Raw genomic sequence first — 16,687 nt, forward strand, 5'->3', positions numbered from 1 at the left:
ATTCAGACATGGCCTGCGTTTCAGGAGAGGATAGTGGGAAAATCCTGCCACGGGGTGGAGTAGTGCCAGGAAGCAAGTCAATAGGACAGTCAAAAGGTCTGTGTGGCGGTAAGACCTCAGCTTGTTTTTTGGAAAAAACTTCAGAATAGTCCTGATAGGCTTTAGGAAGACCTGGCAAAGGCGTGGCAAAGGAGACTTGACAGGTGGGAACAGAATTGAGACATTGTTTGTGGCAAGAAGGTCCCCAATTTTTAATATCCCCAGTGGCCCAGTCGAGGATAGGTGCATGACGCTGGAGCCAGGGCAGACCGAGAAGAATTTCAGAGGTGCAGTTGGGTAATACGAAAAATTCAATACTCTCCTGATGGAGATCTCCAGTGCTCATGAGCAGAGGTTCTGTGCGATAACGCATGGTGCAGACCAGTCTTTCTCCATTCACAGAAGAAATAAAAAGAGGTTTGACGAGACTGTTAACAGGGATATTGAATTTATTGATGAAGGAGGCTTCAATGAAATTTCCTGCAGAACCAGAGTCCAAAAAGGCCACAGCGGAGAAAGAAGTATTAATATTTGCGGATAGGGAAATCCGCACAGGTATAGTCAGACATGGAGAGGAGGAATTCACACCTAGTAACGCCTCTCCCGCGTTAACTAGGTGTGTGCATGCGTTTCCCTGACGCGGAGGACGAATAGGACAATCCTTTAGGAAATGTTCGGTACTGGCACAGTACAGGCACAAATTTCCATTTCTGCGGCGAGTCCTCTCTTCTTGAGTCAGGCATGACCGATCCACTTGCATAGCCTCCTCGGCGGAAGGCACAGGAGTAGGTTGCAGTGGACTCTGTAAGAGAGGTGTCAAGCGAGGAAATCGTCTGGTGCGAACAAGATCATTTTCTTGGCGGAGCTCCTGGCGTCTTTCAGTGAAACGCATATCAATGCGGGTGGCCAACTGGATAAGTTCCGACAGGTTAGCAGGAATCTCTCGTGCGGCCAGAACATCTTTGATTTGGCTGGATAAACCTTTCTTGAAGGTCGTGCAGAGAGCCTCGTTGTTCCAGGCGAGTTCAGAAGCGAGGGTACGGAACTGTATGGCATATTCGCCCAGTGAAGAGTTCCCTTGGACAAGATTCAGTAGAGCCGTCTCGGCTGAGGAGGACCGGGCTGGCTCCTCAAAGACACTGCGTACTTCAGAGAAGAAGGACTGGATAGTAGCAGTGGCAGGATCGTTGCGGTCCCAAAGTGGTGTGGCCCAGGACAAGGCCTATCCAGACAGCAGGCTGACCACAAACGCCACCTTAGACCGTTCTGTGGGAAACTGTTCCGAAATCATCTCCAGGTGTAGTGAACACTGGGTCAGGAAGCCACGGCACAACTTAGAATTCCTGTCAAATTTGTCCGTTAGAGACAGGCGAACTCTGGACGTGGCAGCGTCAGCTCACTGTGGAGGAGATGCTGGAGCTGGCGGTGGAGATGGTTGCTGCTGTGGAAGCAGAAGCTGCTGAAGCATGGCAGTCAACTGAGACAGCTGTTGTCCTTGTTGGGCGACCTGCTGGGATTGCTGGGCGACCACGGAGGTGAGGTCAGCGAGACTTGGAAGCGGCACCTCAACGGGATCCATGGCCGGATCTACTGTCAGGATCCGGGTAGGTAGCGGGAAGAACACAGGAGTGCATCCTCTGTGTTAGTGTGGTGATGGCGTGGGCCGTACCAGGGGAACGGAATCTAAGGGGTTACTGGTATTCACCAGAGCCCGCCGCAAAGCGGGATGGACTCGCTGCGGCAGGTAACCCCCAGGTCATTCCACCCGATAGCGACTCAACCTCACTGACTGCTGAGACAGGCCCGGTACACACGGACTAGGCAAAGGCAAGGTCGGACGTAGCAGAAGGTCTGGGCAGGCGGCAACGGTTCGTAGTAAGGGGCAATGGCAAAGGGTCTGGATACACAAGCAATAGGCACACGGGAACGCTTTCACTGGCACTAGGGCAACAAGATCCGGCAAGGACAAGAAGGGGAAGGGGGTTTTTATGTGTAGGGAGTGATTTCAAACTGATTGGGCCAGACACCAATTAATGGTGCACTGGCCCTTTAAATCTGAGAGACCCGGCACGCGCGCGCGCACCCTAGAGAGCGGGGCCGCGCACGCCGGGACTGAGCAGGAGGACGGGGCAGATGAGAAGATCGGGATGCGACCAGCGGACAGGCACGCCCCACCGCGCGGATCGCATCCCCGCCGGGGGACACAGAGCAGTGCTCCCGGTCATCGAGGCTGACCGGGGTGCTGCCAAGATGAACAGGACGCCATGAGTCATGCTCTCTTTAGTGCTGAGAATTTGAAGGTGTGTGCAGCCTTAGCCAGTCAGACACTGAACCTCTCTCTCTGCTGTTCAGAGCAGGAGGGTGGATGCTGCTCTCAGAATAGCCAGATAAGATAACAGGGGCCACAGGAGCTATGCATATCAGGCAGGATGGTTTACCTGGAGCATATCCAGGAAGTGTGGTGGCTTTGGACATGTTGGTTATTGTCAAACTGATAGTTTCTCAAACTAGTCATGCATGATCAATAAAACTGGATAAAGGATCTTACTGAGAACATGCTGAGAATATTCTGAGAATATTATTTGCTGAAATATTCTTTCACCTAACTATTGACCTAAAGTTTCAAACACAAAATACTTATTTTCAGATGATGATCATTGGTTGGCTAGAATTAGTTTTGGTTGAAACAATCTGGTTTCATTAACTTTGATCTAATGTATATGGAATCTTTAGACCTTGTGTATGGCTCTATACTGACTCTAAGTGGTAATACAGCACCCAAAGCCCATACTATATCTCTCTCTGAGTATCTCTGATAAAAAAACAGGAATTTTTGCTAGATTTTTGCTAGATTCTATATAAATATCTAAAAAAATAATAATCATATACAACAGTTGGGAGGTAAATTCCCATAAAGGGGAACTCTGATGGAACATACATGGAACACAAATGTTTTCAAATCCACTGGTGCCAGAAAGTTCAACAGATTTGTAAATTACTTCTATTTAAAAACGTAATCCTTCCAGTACTTATCAGCTGTTGTATGCTGCAGAGAAAGTTGTATTGTTCTTTTCAGTCTGACCACAGTGCTCTCTGCTGACACCTCTGTCTGTGTCAAGAACTGTCCAGAGTAAAAGCAAATCCCCAAAGCAAACCTCCCTGCTCTGAACAGTTCCTGACACAAACTGAGGTGTCAGCAGAGAGCACTGTGGTCAGACTGGTAAGAACTACACAACTTTCTATATAGTATACAGCATCTGATAAGTACTGAAAGGATTAAGATTTTTAAATAGAAGTAATTTACAAATCTGTTTAACTTTCAAGCACCAGTTGATTTGAAAACATTTTTCCCCACAAGATTTCCCGTTTAAAAGCATTGCTTCTTAAAGGAAGTTTCACAATATGCCTGCCATGCATATTCAGAGGAATTCCGTGCCTCCATACATCCTCTGTACACACACTATGCATGAGGCTTCATATGAAAACATATATTATGATGTCTTAAAATTGTGGTGAGTAATACTGTTCATACCTTGTGCTCTCACGTTCACGGACAAGAAGAAGGTGGGTAATTCCAGCCTCATGGGCACGAAGATTACTGTGCACAACCCTGAGACATATCTTGTCTGGAGTTTGATAGGTGTCAAATATTAAGAACTTTCTGTCATAGCTGAAGAAAAGTAACATCAATGTGGTAAAAATGATTTGAAAACATACAAATATTCCCTGTAAAATCACATATAGAAACAGAAGAATCTGGCACTGCTGCCGATACCAATGCCCTCTCGACTAGTAGACACCAGCTGCTCTCAGTGGATACCAAACGGGTGTGCGCTCCAAATGATGGGGAGTCTAATAGCATATAATAGAGGTAGTAGAAGGATGCACTCACCCGGTAAACTTGCTTGAAGGAATATTTATTCACAAACAGCATACAAACGTACAGCGGGTAGAAACAGAGGTGCGGACTGTTTCCTGCGTCCAAGCGCACTTCCTCGGGCTGCCGATCTATGCCGCCACTCACAGGTGAGTATTAAACAGACACACAATGAAGATGTGGGGCGGCACTGCTATATGAATGTCCACCATCTGTACCCTGCTAACTGTAGAGGTGCCGGATTATTAGAGCTGTCGCAATCCCAAAACCAGTCTTTCAGTGCTCAGTGGCACTAGCACAAGCCCATGTCCAGTAGAAGCCGCAGGAGCGGTGAAACGGTCGTTGACCTGTCCCTTTTGTCTCCACTCCCGATGTTTGTGAATCCTTTGGTTTGAAATAAAGAAGCACCTTTTATGCCAGCGCATTGAGGGCCGTGAGCATTTCTTCTTTCAATTATTTGAGTATTAAATAGACAACCATAGTGTTACTATGGAGACATCTAAACAAATACAAGAAATGGTGCAAAACTAAGTAAAACCATTTATAAAAATAGTTATATATAGATATGTGGAGCTCACAAAAAAAAAATATGCGAGGTTAACTGAGATATTCTCAGACCCCAAAGAGAATTACTAGAAAGAGAAAAAATAAAATGGATTACTCAGTCCCCAGCTACATCACTCAAAAAGAATGTATGATGGATTAATGGTTCAGATAGAAAAATAGTAGACTTCCAGACCAATATAGTGACAATATAAAATTTAATGACAAAAAGAAATAACAAAAAAGAATGAATGAAATTGCTAAAAAAAAAAAAAATTACAGCCCTACAGCTGTGCAATAATGATGTGCCAATTGGCATAATTATCTATCACCAATAAATAAGTCTTGAGGAGTAAATAGTATTTGCATATAACAAATTCAATGCAGTCATATAGAACAATGTGACTGGATATGATGTAAAATGTAACAATGAAACTAAATATGAAATTGCAACAAAAAAGACCAGTCTTGAATATTAATCTTAGCAGTATCAGCGCCAGTCCTGAAAAGAAAGTGAGTGGTGCAAGTCCTATCATAGAAACAGGATCATAGTAGATGTATAACAAAAGTTTCTGTGCGGAGGAAAAGTGAACTCCTGTATCTGGAGTAGAGGATGGGAGACCGGCTATGAGGACCGGCTGTGCCGATGTAAAAGTTCCTATAAGGAAAAGACACAGACACTCATGTGCCACTCACCCACTCTATACGCTGGTCCCGGTATCGATGGTTTCTTGCTCTAGCTAAGAACGGCAGGAGCACCGGCAAGTGCAGCCGCCGCAAGCTCCCGGCGTGGGACGTAGCGGGTGGATGCTCACGCGTCTGGCAATCAGCTGGTCAGATGGATGCAGCCGGCTCCGTGCTGTTACAATGATTGTAGATGCCTCAATGCTTGTGTGAATGGCGATAAATGAAGTATCCTCCGCACAGATGGATCCCTGTAATCCGGCAGCTCCTGGTAGTATGGTAAATCTGATAATCCGGTATAACCAATGCTGCAGTGGTTTAAAGAAGCAATGTTCCTGTGGGTTAGATGTTATTCCCAAATGGATTTTGAATGGATGGAAGTCTCTCCAAGGCTTAAAAATCCTTAAACCGCAATGGTATTGGTCTAATAGAGTGAACAAAGTCAATAAAAAACACAAAACGTGTTTCGGGGTATATAACCGAACATAAGCTATAATCTACCACTGAGGAAGGGGTTAGAATGGCTAATGTTCGGTTATATACCCCGAAACGCATTTGGTGTTCACACTATTAAACCAATACCAAATTGCGGTTTAACGATTTTTAAGCCTTGGAGAGACTTACATCCATTCAAAATCCATTTGGGAATAACATCTAACCCACAGGAACATTGCTTCTTTAAACCACTGCAGCATTGGTTATACCGGATTATCGGACTTACCATCCTACCAGGAGCTGCCGGATTACAGGGATCCATCTGTACGGAGGATACTTCATTTATTGCCATCCACACAAGCAATGAGGCATCTACAATCATTGTAACATCACGGAGTCGGCTGCATCCATCTGACCAGCTGATTGCCAGACACGTGAGCATGCGTCACTTGTCGGTGCTCCTGCCGTTCTTAGCTAGAGCAAGAAACCATCGATACCGGGACCAGCATGGAGTGGGTGAGTGGCACATGAGTGCCTGTGCCTTTTCCTTATAGGAACTTTTACATCGGCACAGCCGGTCCTCATAGCCGGGCTCCCATCCTCTACTCCAGATACAGGAGTTCACTATTCCTCTGCACAGAAACTTTTGTTATACATCTACTATGATCCTGTTTCTATGATAGGACTTGCACCACTCACTTTCTTTTCAGGACTGGCGCTGATACTACTAAGATTAATATTCAAGATCGTTTTTTCATTTACAGGTTTAAAAATTGCAAGTTCATATTTAGTTACATTGTTCCATTTTACATCATATCCAGTCACATTGTTCTATATGACTGCATTGAATTTGTTATATGCAAATACTATTTACTCCTCAAGGCTTATTTATTGGTGATAGATATTTATGCCAATTGGCGCATCATTATTGCACAACCGAAGGGCCCTGCGGCTGTAATTTTTTTTTTTTTTTTAGCAATTTCCTTCTTTTTTGTTATTTCTTTTCATTCACCCATCATACATTCTTTTTGAGTGATGTAGCTGGGGACTGAGTAATCCATTTTATTTTTTCTCTTTCTAGTAATTCTCTTTGGGGTGTGAGAATATCTCAGTTAACCTCGCATATTTTTTTTTTTTTTTGAGGACTGAGTAATCCATTTTATTTTTTTCCATTTATAAAAATAAACTGAGGTCATTGCGGTCATTAAGACTCGTTGGCCACAGGGCTTCCAGTTTGAGGATCCATCTTGCCTCACACTGGAGCAGTATTTTGTGGTGATCACCTCCATTTTTCGGACATTCAATCTTTTCCTAGCCTGCAAATTTCAATACAGTCCCATCGCCCCCGTGACACTCATTAATGTGGTAAATAAGCCTGGGAAGCACCTTTGATGCTCTCTCACCTTAGATGCTTTCTCTCACGTATGAACAGGCTCCTAATAGTTTTACCCACATATATGAATTCACACGGGCAAAATAGAATGTACACCAGGTAATTGGTTCTGCAGGTTGTGAACTGGTTAACTACATGGGACAACCCTCCAACCTTAATCTCTCTAGTACCTAGATTAAACGCACAGTATGAACAGTGCTTACATGCAAAGTTGCCCTTGGGCATAATTTCAGTCAGCCAAAACTCTTCTTGTTTTTCTCAGAAGCTGCATTACGTCTTTCATTTTTCTTCAAAATATCTCCCAAAGTGGTGCTTTTCCTAAATGTGATGAGGGGCTAACTGCTTGCCACTTGTTCTAATACGGGGTCCCTCTGGAGTATAAACCAGTTGCGTCTAATTGCGGCACTAATTATTTTGTTCATGCTACTATTGGCAAAATCAAAAGTAAAGCATTTCTGTTCATACTGCAAGACACTCTTCTTATTTGATTTTAACAGAGTGGATCATTCTACGCGTTCATTTTTCTCAAAACACTGATCAACTAGTTCTTTTGGATAGTTCAGTTGGGCAAATCTATCCTTCGGTTCCTGAGCTTGCCTGTAATAATTCTGCATATCACTATTAATTCTTTTAAGTCGTAAAAATTGACTATATGGTATCCCTCTCCGAACATGGAGGGGATCCGAGCTGTCGAAGTGAAGGGTAGAGTTCTTTGCTGTAGTTCTTTGCTGTAGCCTTCCTGAAACCAGATGTCACCAACTTATCTTGCTGAATTTGGATTTTAACATCCAAGAAATCAGTTTCCTGGTCCCCAAAGACGGAAGTGAAGAGTATGTTCATGTCATTTAACATATTAAGGTATTCTACAAATAGTTGGAACATGCTCTCCTCCCAGTCCCAAACTACCAGAATATCATGCAATAGGAGTTTTACATGTTTACAAAAAGGATTCTTTTGAGAAAAGATAAATCATCTTTCAAAAATAGAGAGAAAGAGATTTGCGTTCCAGAGACTGGAGTCACAAAGGCTGTACCCCCTATTTGCTTATACCAGGTGTCACTAAAGGTAAAGGTATTATTATTGAGGATCAGCCATTGGGACTCACAGATAAACTCATATACTTCAGGGGAATTATCAGTCTGGGAAAGAAAATCCCTGATAGCCTGTACATTCGCATCATGAGGGATGCGGGTGTGCAGGCTTTCGACATCTATGGAGGATAAATGAAATCCAGGCTGCCAATCAAAGTCAGATACATATTGCAACAGATGGTTAGTGTATTTTAAATAAGTGGGCATACAACTCAATAAGGGTCTCAAAACCCAGTCAATATTCTGGGACAAAGACTCAGTCACAGAGCCGATCCCCGCCACAATGGGGCGACTAGGGGGTCGGCTCTGCGACTTATGAGTCTTGGGGAGGAAATACCATTTGGGAAATTTAGGGAAGCAATTTCTCAGTTGTTTTCTTTGTCAGAATCCCTCTTTCTACCTGAACTCTAAGCAATGAACGAAGCTGGTCCAAAATCTTACTGATGGGATTTGACTTCATAGGAACATACACTGACCTATCTCCCAGGAGGTGCAATGCCTCCTCTTCATAGTAGGAGCTGGACATAACCACCATACCTCCACATTTATCAGTTTTGCTTATCCTGAGATCGGGTCAATTTTTCAGCCATTGCAAAGTTGCCTTCTCTTTTACTGATAGATTAGAGCTAGTAGGGGGAAATAGCAATGCCTTAACCTCCTTGACTACCGCCTTACTGGAAAGGTCAATGGAGCTACCAGATAAAGTAGGGGGAGAAAAGGTAGATTGATTGCCTCCTCTAAAGGGGGTGACAGGTTCCTCTACTTTGCTCTCACCATAATCTGTATCGCTAGTTAAACCTGTGAGTAGCTCAACAGATTCATTCTCAGTAGGGGTGAACTCTTCTATCAAGCTGAATCCCAATGGACCAATTTTGCAAGGTATCTCTCCTTCCCTGACCACTGATGGTTGAGATGTATTGCTACCCTCTCTGTTAAAAAAAATTAAAATTATGCAAATTAATCTTTCTCAAAGATTTAAAAAAGGTCCACTTCACATTGTACTGCATCAAAATCGTAATTTTAAGTAAGAGCCCTTAGAAAGAAGAAGCAAGACTTCATCAGGTAAGTCCACATCAGTATTGTTAAATACATTCACAGGAGGGACTACTCCTTCTAACTCATGCCCTTGTGTTTCTTTAACCTCTTTGTGAGTAACTAGAACTTTTTTCTCTATTTTCTTGAGGAAGGTGGCTGCCATAGATTCTCTGACATGGGTTCTATATTCCGTTTATGCATGGCATAGCTCACTAGTAACCCTTTCATACTCTGGTTGATAACGTTCAAGGACTAGTTTAAGTAAGTTGGAGGCATGTATTAGATGTGCCTGCTCCCAGGCTCCCATTAAGTTCTTGTCCTCTGTGTATTGCGATGGCACGTGGTCACTTTCCACATAGGACTTGTCCAGAATAATCTGACTTCTTTGTCAGCCAGGGAGGTGATACACTGCTCCAGTGATTTGGTGCTCATGACAGCCAATTCATCTTGGTTGTTACATGAGGTAAAGAAAGCTCCAGGCTCTGATCTACCCGCTTGTAAGATAGAATCCACAGGTGTGCTGCTGGTTTCCATGTTTGAATCCATTCCGAGTCTGTTGGTAAACATAACGCGTGCTCTGGGTTCCAAAAACAAAGCAATGCAAAGTCCAAGTCACATCTAGAAACAGAAAACAGCTGAGAAATTGCTCCTCACTTTCCCTAAATTTCCCAAAGGGTATTTCCTCCCCAAGACTCATAAGTCGCAGAGCCGACCCCCTGGTCGCCCCATTGTGGCGGGCAACAGCTCTGTGACTGAGTCTTTGTCCCAGTATATTGACTGGGTTTTGAGACCCTTATTGAGTTGTATGCCCACTTATTTAAAATACACTAACCATCTGTTGCAGTATCTATCTGACTTTGATTGACAGCCTGGATTTCATTTATCCTTCATAGATGTCAAGAGCCTATACACCCGCATCCCTCATGATGCGGATGTACAGGCTATCAGGGATTTTCTTTCCCACACTGAGAATTTCCCCGAAGTATATGAGTTTATCTGTGAGTCCCAATGGCTTATCCTCAATAATAATACCTTTACCTTTAGTGACTCCTGGTATAAGCAAATTGGGGGTACAGCCATGGGGACTCCAGTCTCTTGCACATACACAAATCTCTTTCTCTCTATTTTCGAAAGGAGATTTATCTTTTCTCAAAAGAATCCTTTTTGTAAACATGTAAAACTTCTATTGTGCTATGTGGACAATATTCTGGTCGTTTGGGACTGGGAGGAGAGCATGTTCCAACAATTTGTAGAATACCTTAATGTGTCAAATGGCATGAACATACGCTTCACCTCTGTCTTTGGGGACCAGGAAATTGATTTCTTGGATGTTAAAATCCAAATTCTGTAAGATAAGTTGGTGACATCTGGCTTCAGTAAGGCTACAGCAAAGAACTCTATCCTTCACTTCGACAGCACGCATCGCCTCCATGTTCGGAGAGGGATACCATATAGTCAATTTTTATGACTTAAAAGAATTAATAGCGATACGCAGAATTATTACAGGTAAGCTGAGGAACTGAAGGAAAGATTTGCCCAATGGAACTATCCAAAAGATCTAGTTGATCAGTGTTTTGAGACAGCTGAACACATAGACCCTGGGGCAGATGTGTCTTAATGACTGCAATGACATCGGTTCATTTTTATAATTGGTTTTACTTCGTTTTGCACCATTGCATGTATTTGTTTAGATGTCTCCATAGTAACCCTATGATTGTCTATTTAATACTTACTTGTGAGCAGCGGCGCAGACTGGCAGCCTGAGGAAGTGCGCTATGGCGCAGGAAACAGTCTGTCGCTGTAAGGCCTCTCCTCTGTTTCTACCTGATGTACGTTTGTATGCTGTTTGTGAATAAATATTCATTCAAGCAAGTTTACCGGGTGAGTGCATCCTTCTACTCCCTCTATTATATTCCCTTTAAAGGGGTTCTCCTTTGCTTAAACATCTTATCCCCTATCCAAAGGATAGGGGAAAAGATGCCTGATCGCGGGAGTCCCGCCGCTGGGGACCCCCGGGATCATGCACGTGGCACCCCGTTTGTAATCAGTCCCCGGAGCGTGTTCGCTCTGGGACTGATTACAGGCGACTACAGGGCGGGCGGCGTGTGACGTCACGCCTGCGCCGGCGTGTGACGTCACGCTCCGCCCCGCAATGCAAGCCTACGGGAGTGGGCGTGATAACTATGATTACTGATTACGGGCGACTACAGGGCGGGCGGCGTGTGACGTCACACCTGCGTGTGACGTCACGCTCCGCCCCGCAATGCAAGCCTACGGGAGGGGGCATGATAGCTATCACGCCCCCTCCCATAGGCTTGCATTGAGGGGCGGAGCGTGACGTCACATGCCGGCGCAGGCGTGACGTCACACGCCGCCCGCCCTGTAGTCGCCGGTAATCAGTCCCAGAGCGAACACGCTCCGGGGACTGATTACAAACGGGGTGCCGCGTGCATGGTCCCGGGGGGTCCCCAGTGGCGGGACTCCCGTGATCAGGCATCTTATCCCCTATCCTTTGGATAGGGGATAAGATGTTTAAGCACCGGAGAACCCCTTTAAAGCCTACCTATATTCCTATCTGAGATACATGTTGTTTTAACAAACCCCTAAAGACCCAATGACATGTCTGATTGATTCTCACTAAGCATTTAAACAACATAAAATACAGTATATAGACTCTGATATAAATACATAAATCACTTTGTTGTGATCACACGTCACACGCTGCCTGCCCTGTAATCGCCGGTAATCAGTCCCGGAGAGAACACGCTCCGGGGACTTATTACAAACGGGGTGCCGGGTGCATGATTCCGGGGGTCCCCAGCGGCGGGACTCCCACGATCAGGCATCTTTTCCCCTATCCTTTGGATAGGGGATAAGATGTTTAAGCACCGGAGAACCCCTTTAAAGCCTACCTATATTCCTATCTGAGATACATGTTGTTTTAACAAACCCCTAAAGACCCAATGACATGTCTGATTGATTCTCACTAAACATTTAAACAACATAAACTACAGTATATAGACTCTGATATAAATACATAAATTACTTTGTTGTGTGTGTCAAAATTACCACAGCTTTATTTAAATGGGCACTCTAATTAAAACTAATTTTTCCTATTGCACTCCGGTAAATTAAAAATCTTTCTAATGTACTTTGTTTAAAAAAATTAAGTTTTCTATGTTTTATTTGTGTTTAAAAAGCTGCCACTAGGTGTCTCCCTACTTGTCCAGAGCACATTTTCCCCCATCTCTTGCACAGAAGTCCAAAATCAGGAAATGCTGAGGGGTGTGTGCAGCCTTAGCCACTCCTTGCTCATCTCACACTAAACTGCTCTGGTTCCCACCAGAGTGCCCCTTTAACTTCTGACATGTCTGTGCAACAAAGTTAATTTCAACAGTAACACCTTTAAGAATGTTTAGTATAGTTTTATATTTTATACATACCCTACTGTATAGATTTGACTATCTAAGGATACGATACACGATACGATGTCAGTATGCTGATAGTCAGAAGAGCACTTCTTAATGTTTATAACATGTCCACAGGTTTTTTGTTCATCCAGAGGATAAATGGAGAGGTGCTTCTTGAATCCACATACTAAGAGATGTCGTCTGAGGTTTATAGCAATGCTGTAGATAGGACTACCCAGCTGATGGATACAAGCATATTAACATAAGTCAAATAAAGAATATTAACCATGTAGCAGACATACTTTCTTCACTGTAATCTTAGTGTATGGTAGTCAATGTATGAAGTCAATGACCCATCTTGAGTAGAGACAATGGGTAAACTTGTCCTCTGGGAGGTCTGTGTCCAGAAAGAAAAGAAGAAAAGGAATAGCACAATTATAGGGACATTTGTTTTTTGTCAAGATAAAAAGTTGAAAAGTTATTTACATAGTCCAGATGTTGAGGCGGAAATTCAGACATACCACAAAGTGACATGACGGGAAGACCAGAGGTGCAGACCAAACTTTGGAGATAGTACAGGTAGTGGTACAAGTACATAGTACATGATATTACATATTGTACAGGAAGTTCCTAAGTAAAATATCTGATCAGAAGACTCTATAAGGGGGACTCTGGACAAAGTAAAATGTTTTCAAATCGACTGGTGCCAGAAAGTTATTGTCACGATTCGGCTTACGGTTAGTGGATCCTCTGTGTCAGCGAGGGATTGGCGTGGACCGTGCTGGTGGACCGGTTCTAAGAGGCTACTGGTGTTCACCAGAGCCCGCCGCAAAGCGGGATGGTCTTGCTGCGGCAGTAGCAACCAGGTCGTATCCACTAGCAACGGCTCAACCTCGCTGACTGCTGAGAAGGCGTGGGACAGAAGGACTAGGCAGAGGCAAGGTCAGACGTAGCAGAAGGTCGGGGGCAGGCGGCAAGGTTCGTAGTCAAGATGGGTAGCAAGAGTTCAGGTAACACAGGCTTGGACAACACTAAACGCTTTCACTGGCACAAGGCAACAAGATCCGGCAAGGGAGTGCAGGGGCAGTGAGCAGATATAGCCAGGGAGCAGGTGGAAGCCAATTAAGGTAATTGGGCCAGGCACCAATCATTGGTGCACTGGCCCTTTAAGTCTCAGAGAGCTGGCGCGCGCGCGCCCTAGAGAGCGGAGCCGCGCGCGCCAGCACATGACAGCAGGGGACCGGGACGGGTAAGTGACTTGGGATGCGATTCGCGAGCGGGCGCGTCCCGCTGTGCGAATCGCATCCCCGACGGCCATATCAGTGCAGCGCTCCCGGTCAGCGGGACCGACCGGGGCGCTGCAGGGAGAGAGACGCCGTGAGCGCTCCGGGGAGGAGCAGGGACCCGGAGTGCTCGGCGTAACAGTACCCCCCCCCCTTAGGTCTCCCCCTTTTTTTGTCCGACAACTGCTTTACTTGGGACGAGGACACCAGGAAAGAATGGAGGGTTTCCTCAACGGCAGGCAGTACAGCAGGAGTGGGAATGGGGAGGGAGGGCAGAGGGTGAAGCTTGGCACGGGGCAGGGTGACACCAGGACGGGGGCCATGAGGAGGCACTGAGGCTTGCCTGACGGGACTGGGAGGGGGGGAGAGGCATTTCTTGTGGCAAGCAGAGTCCCAGTTCTTGATCTCCCCGGTGGTCCAGTCAAGGGTGGGAGAATGAAGCTGGAGCCATGGCAGACCGAGGAGGACCTCAGAGGTGCAGTTGGGGAGGACGAAAAATTCAATCCTTTCGTTGTGGGGTCCAATGCACATTAAGAGGGGTTTTGTGCGGTAACGCACGGTGCAATCCAATCTAACTCTGTTGACCGCGGAAATGTAGAGCGGCTTGACGAGACGAGTCACCGGGATGCAGAACTTATTCACCAAAGACTCCAAAATGAAATTCCCAGAGGCACCAGAGTCCAAGCAGGCCACGGCTGAGAGGGAGGAATTGGCTGAAGGAGAAATCCGCACGGGCACCGTGAGACGTGGAGAAGCAGAGTTTGAACCAAGAGACGCCACACCCACGTGAGCTGGGTGCGTGCGTGCGTTTCCCAGACGTGGAGGACGAATAGGGCAATCCACCAAGAAATGCTCGGTACTGGCACAGTACAGACAAAGATTTTCTTCCCTACGGCGATTCCTCTCTTCCTGGGTCAGGCGAGACCGATCCACTTGCATGGCCTCCTCGGCGGGAGGCCCAGGCGTAGATTGCAAAGGATGCTGTGGGAGAGGTGCCCAGAGATCTAAGTCTTTTTCCTGGCGGAGCTCCTGATGTCTCTCAGAAAAACGCATGTCAATGCGGGTGGCCAAAGACAAGGCCTTTCCTGAAAGAAGGCTCACTACGAACGCCACCTTAGACCGTTCTGTAGGAAACAAGTCCGACAACATCTCCATATGCAGGGAACATTGAGACAGAAATCCACGGCAGAGTCTAGAGTCCCCATCAAATTTGTCCGGCAGGGACAAGCGGAGGCTAGGAGCGGCCACTCGCTGCGGAGGAGGTGCAGGAGCTGGCGGAGGAGATGGTTGCTGCTGTAGCAGAGGCAGAAGTTGCTGTAACGTGGCGGTCAACTGCGACAGCTGCTGTCCTTGTTGGGCAATTTGCTGCGATTGCTGAGCGACCACCGTGGTAAGGTCAGCGAGACTTGGCAGCGGCACCTCAGCGGGATCCATGGCCGGATCTACTGTCACGATTCGGCTTACGGTTAGTGGATCCTCTGTGTCAGCGAGGGATTGGCGTGGACCGTGCTGGTGGACCGGTTCTAAGAGGCTACTGGTGTTCACCAGAGCCCGCCACAAAGCGGGATGGTCTTGCTGCGGCAGTAGCAACCAGGTCGTATCCACTAGCAATGGCTCAACCTCGCTGACTGCTGAGAAGGCGTGGGACAGAAGGACTAGGCAGAGGCAAGGTCAGACGTAGCAGAAGGTCGGGGGCAGGCGGCAAGGTTCGTAGTCAAGATGGGTAGCAAGAGTTCAGGTAACACAGGCTTGGACAACACTAAACGCTTTCACTGGCACAAGGCAACAAGATCCGGCAAGGGAGTGCAGGGGCAGTGAGCAGATATAGCCAGGGAGCAGGTGGAAGCCAATTAAGCTAATTGGGCCAGGCACCAATCATTGGTGCACTGGCCCTTTAAGTCTCAGAGAGCTGGCGCGCGCGCGCGCCCTAGAGAGCGGAGCCGCGCGCGCCAGCACATGACAGCAGGGGACCGGGACGGGTAAGTGACTTGGGATGCGATTCGCGAGCGGGCGCGTCCCGCTGTGCGAATCGCATCCCCGACGGCCATATCAGTGCAGCGCTCCCGGTCAGCGGGACCGACCGGGGCGCTGCAGGGAGAGAGACGCCGTGAGCGCTCCGGGGAGGAGCAGGGACCCGGAGCGCTCGGCGTAACAGTTATAAAGATTTGTAAATTACTTCTATTAAAAAAATCTTAATCCTTCTAGTACTTCTCAGCTGCTGTATACTCCAGAGGAAGTTGTGTAGTTCTTCTAGTCTGAACACAGTGTTCTCTGCTACCACCTCTGTCCATGCTAGGAATTGTTCAGAGCAGGATAGGTTTGCTATAGGGATTTGTTCATGCTCTGGACAGTTCCTGGCATGGACAGAGGTGTCAGCAGAGAGCACTGTGGTCAGACTGGAAAGAACTACGCAACTTCCAATAGAGCATACAGCAGCTAATAGGTACTGGAAAGATTAAGATTTTTTATATAAAGGTAATTTACAAATTTGCATAACGTTCTAGTTGATTTGAAAACATTTGTTTTCCTCCAGAGTACCCCTTTAAGTGTAGAGAGTAGTCTGGCTACGTGTAACCCGATGCAGTGCTGGAGAGCCATAAAACATGCTTCTTTGTAAGGGGGAACCTTATGTTGTGAGGGTGTGATGAGGGCAGATGCAATTACCCTAGGGGCAAATGGCATTAACTCCTTGTATTCGTGACACCAGGGCATGGTTTAACCTCTTCACCACCTGAAGGTATACCGCTGTATCCTGGGCTAGGCCCGGGGGCAAATAATGACTCCGATGCCAAGTTACGGAACAACAGCAGCTTTACTAGTTAGACAGGTGTAACAGTCTTAACAGCTTAGCCAGACTCAAGGTGGTGACAAGTGACTTCAGAGATCTTAGGGCTTGC

General features: G+C 46.2%; 1 protein-coding gene across 2 annotated transcripts in view; it reads right to left on the bottom strand.

Moving 5' to 3' along the window:
* Positions 1 to 16,687, bottom strand: part of LOC130369578 (uncharacterized) — a 115,605-nt gene that overhangs the window by 51,215 nt on the left and 47,703 nt on the right. For both annotated transcript variants that reach the window (XM_056574993.1, XM_056574992.1), the window contains exons 4-5: positions 12,541 to 12,746; positions 3,572 to 3,709 (exon numbers count right to left, since the gene is read on the bottom strand). In XM_056574993.1, coding sequence (XP_056430968.1) covers positions 3,572 to 3,709; positions 12,541 to 12,746 — 344 coding nt within the window. The remainder of the gene's footprint in view (positions 1 to 3,571; positions 3,710 to 12,540; positions 12,747 to 16,687) is intronic.

The sequence above is a fragment of the Hyla sarda genome, chromosome 4 (genome assembly GCF_029499605.1).
Source record: "Hyla sarda isolate aHylSar1 chromosome 4, aHylSar1.hap1, whole genome shotgun sequence".
NCBI classification, from domain to species: Eukaryota; Metazoa; Chordata; class Amphibia; order Anura; family Hylidae; genus Hyla; species Hyla sarda.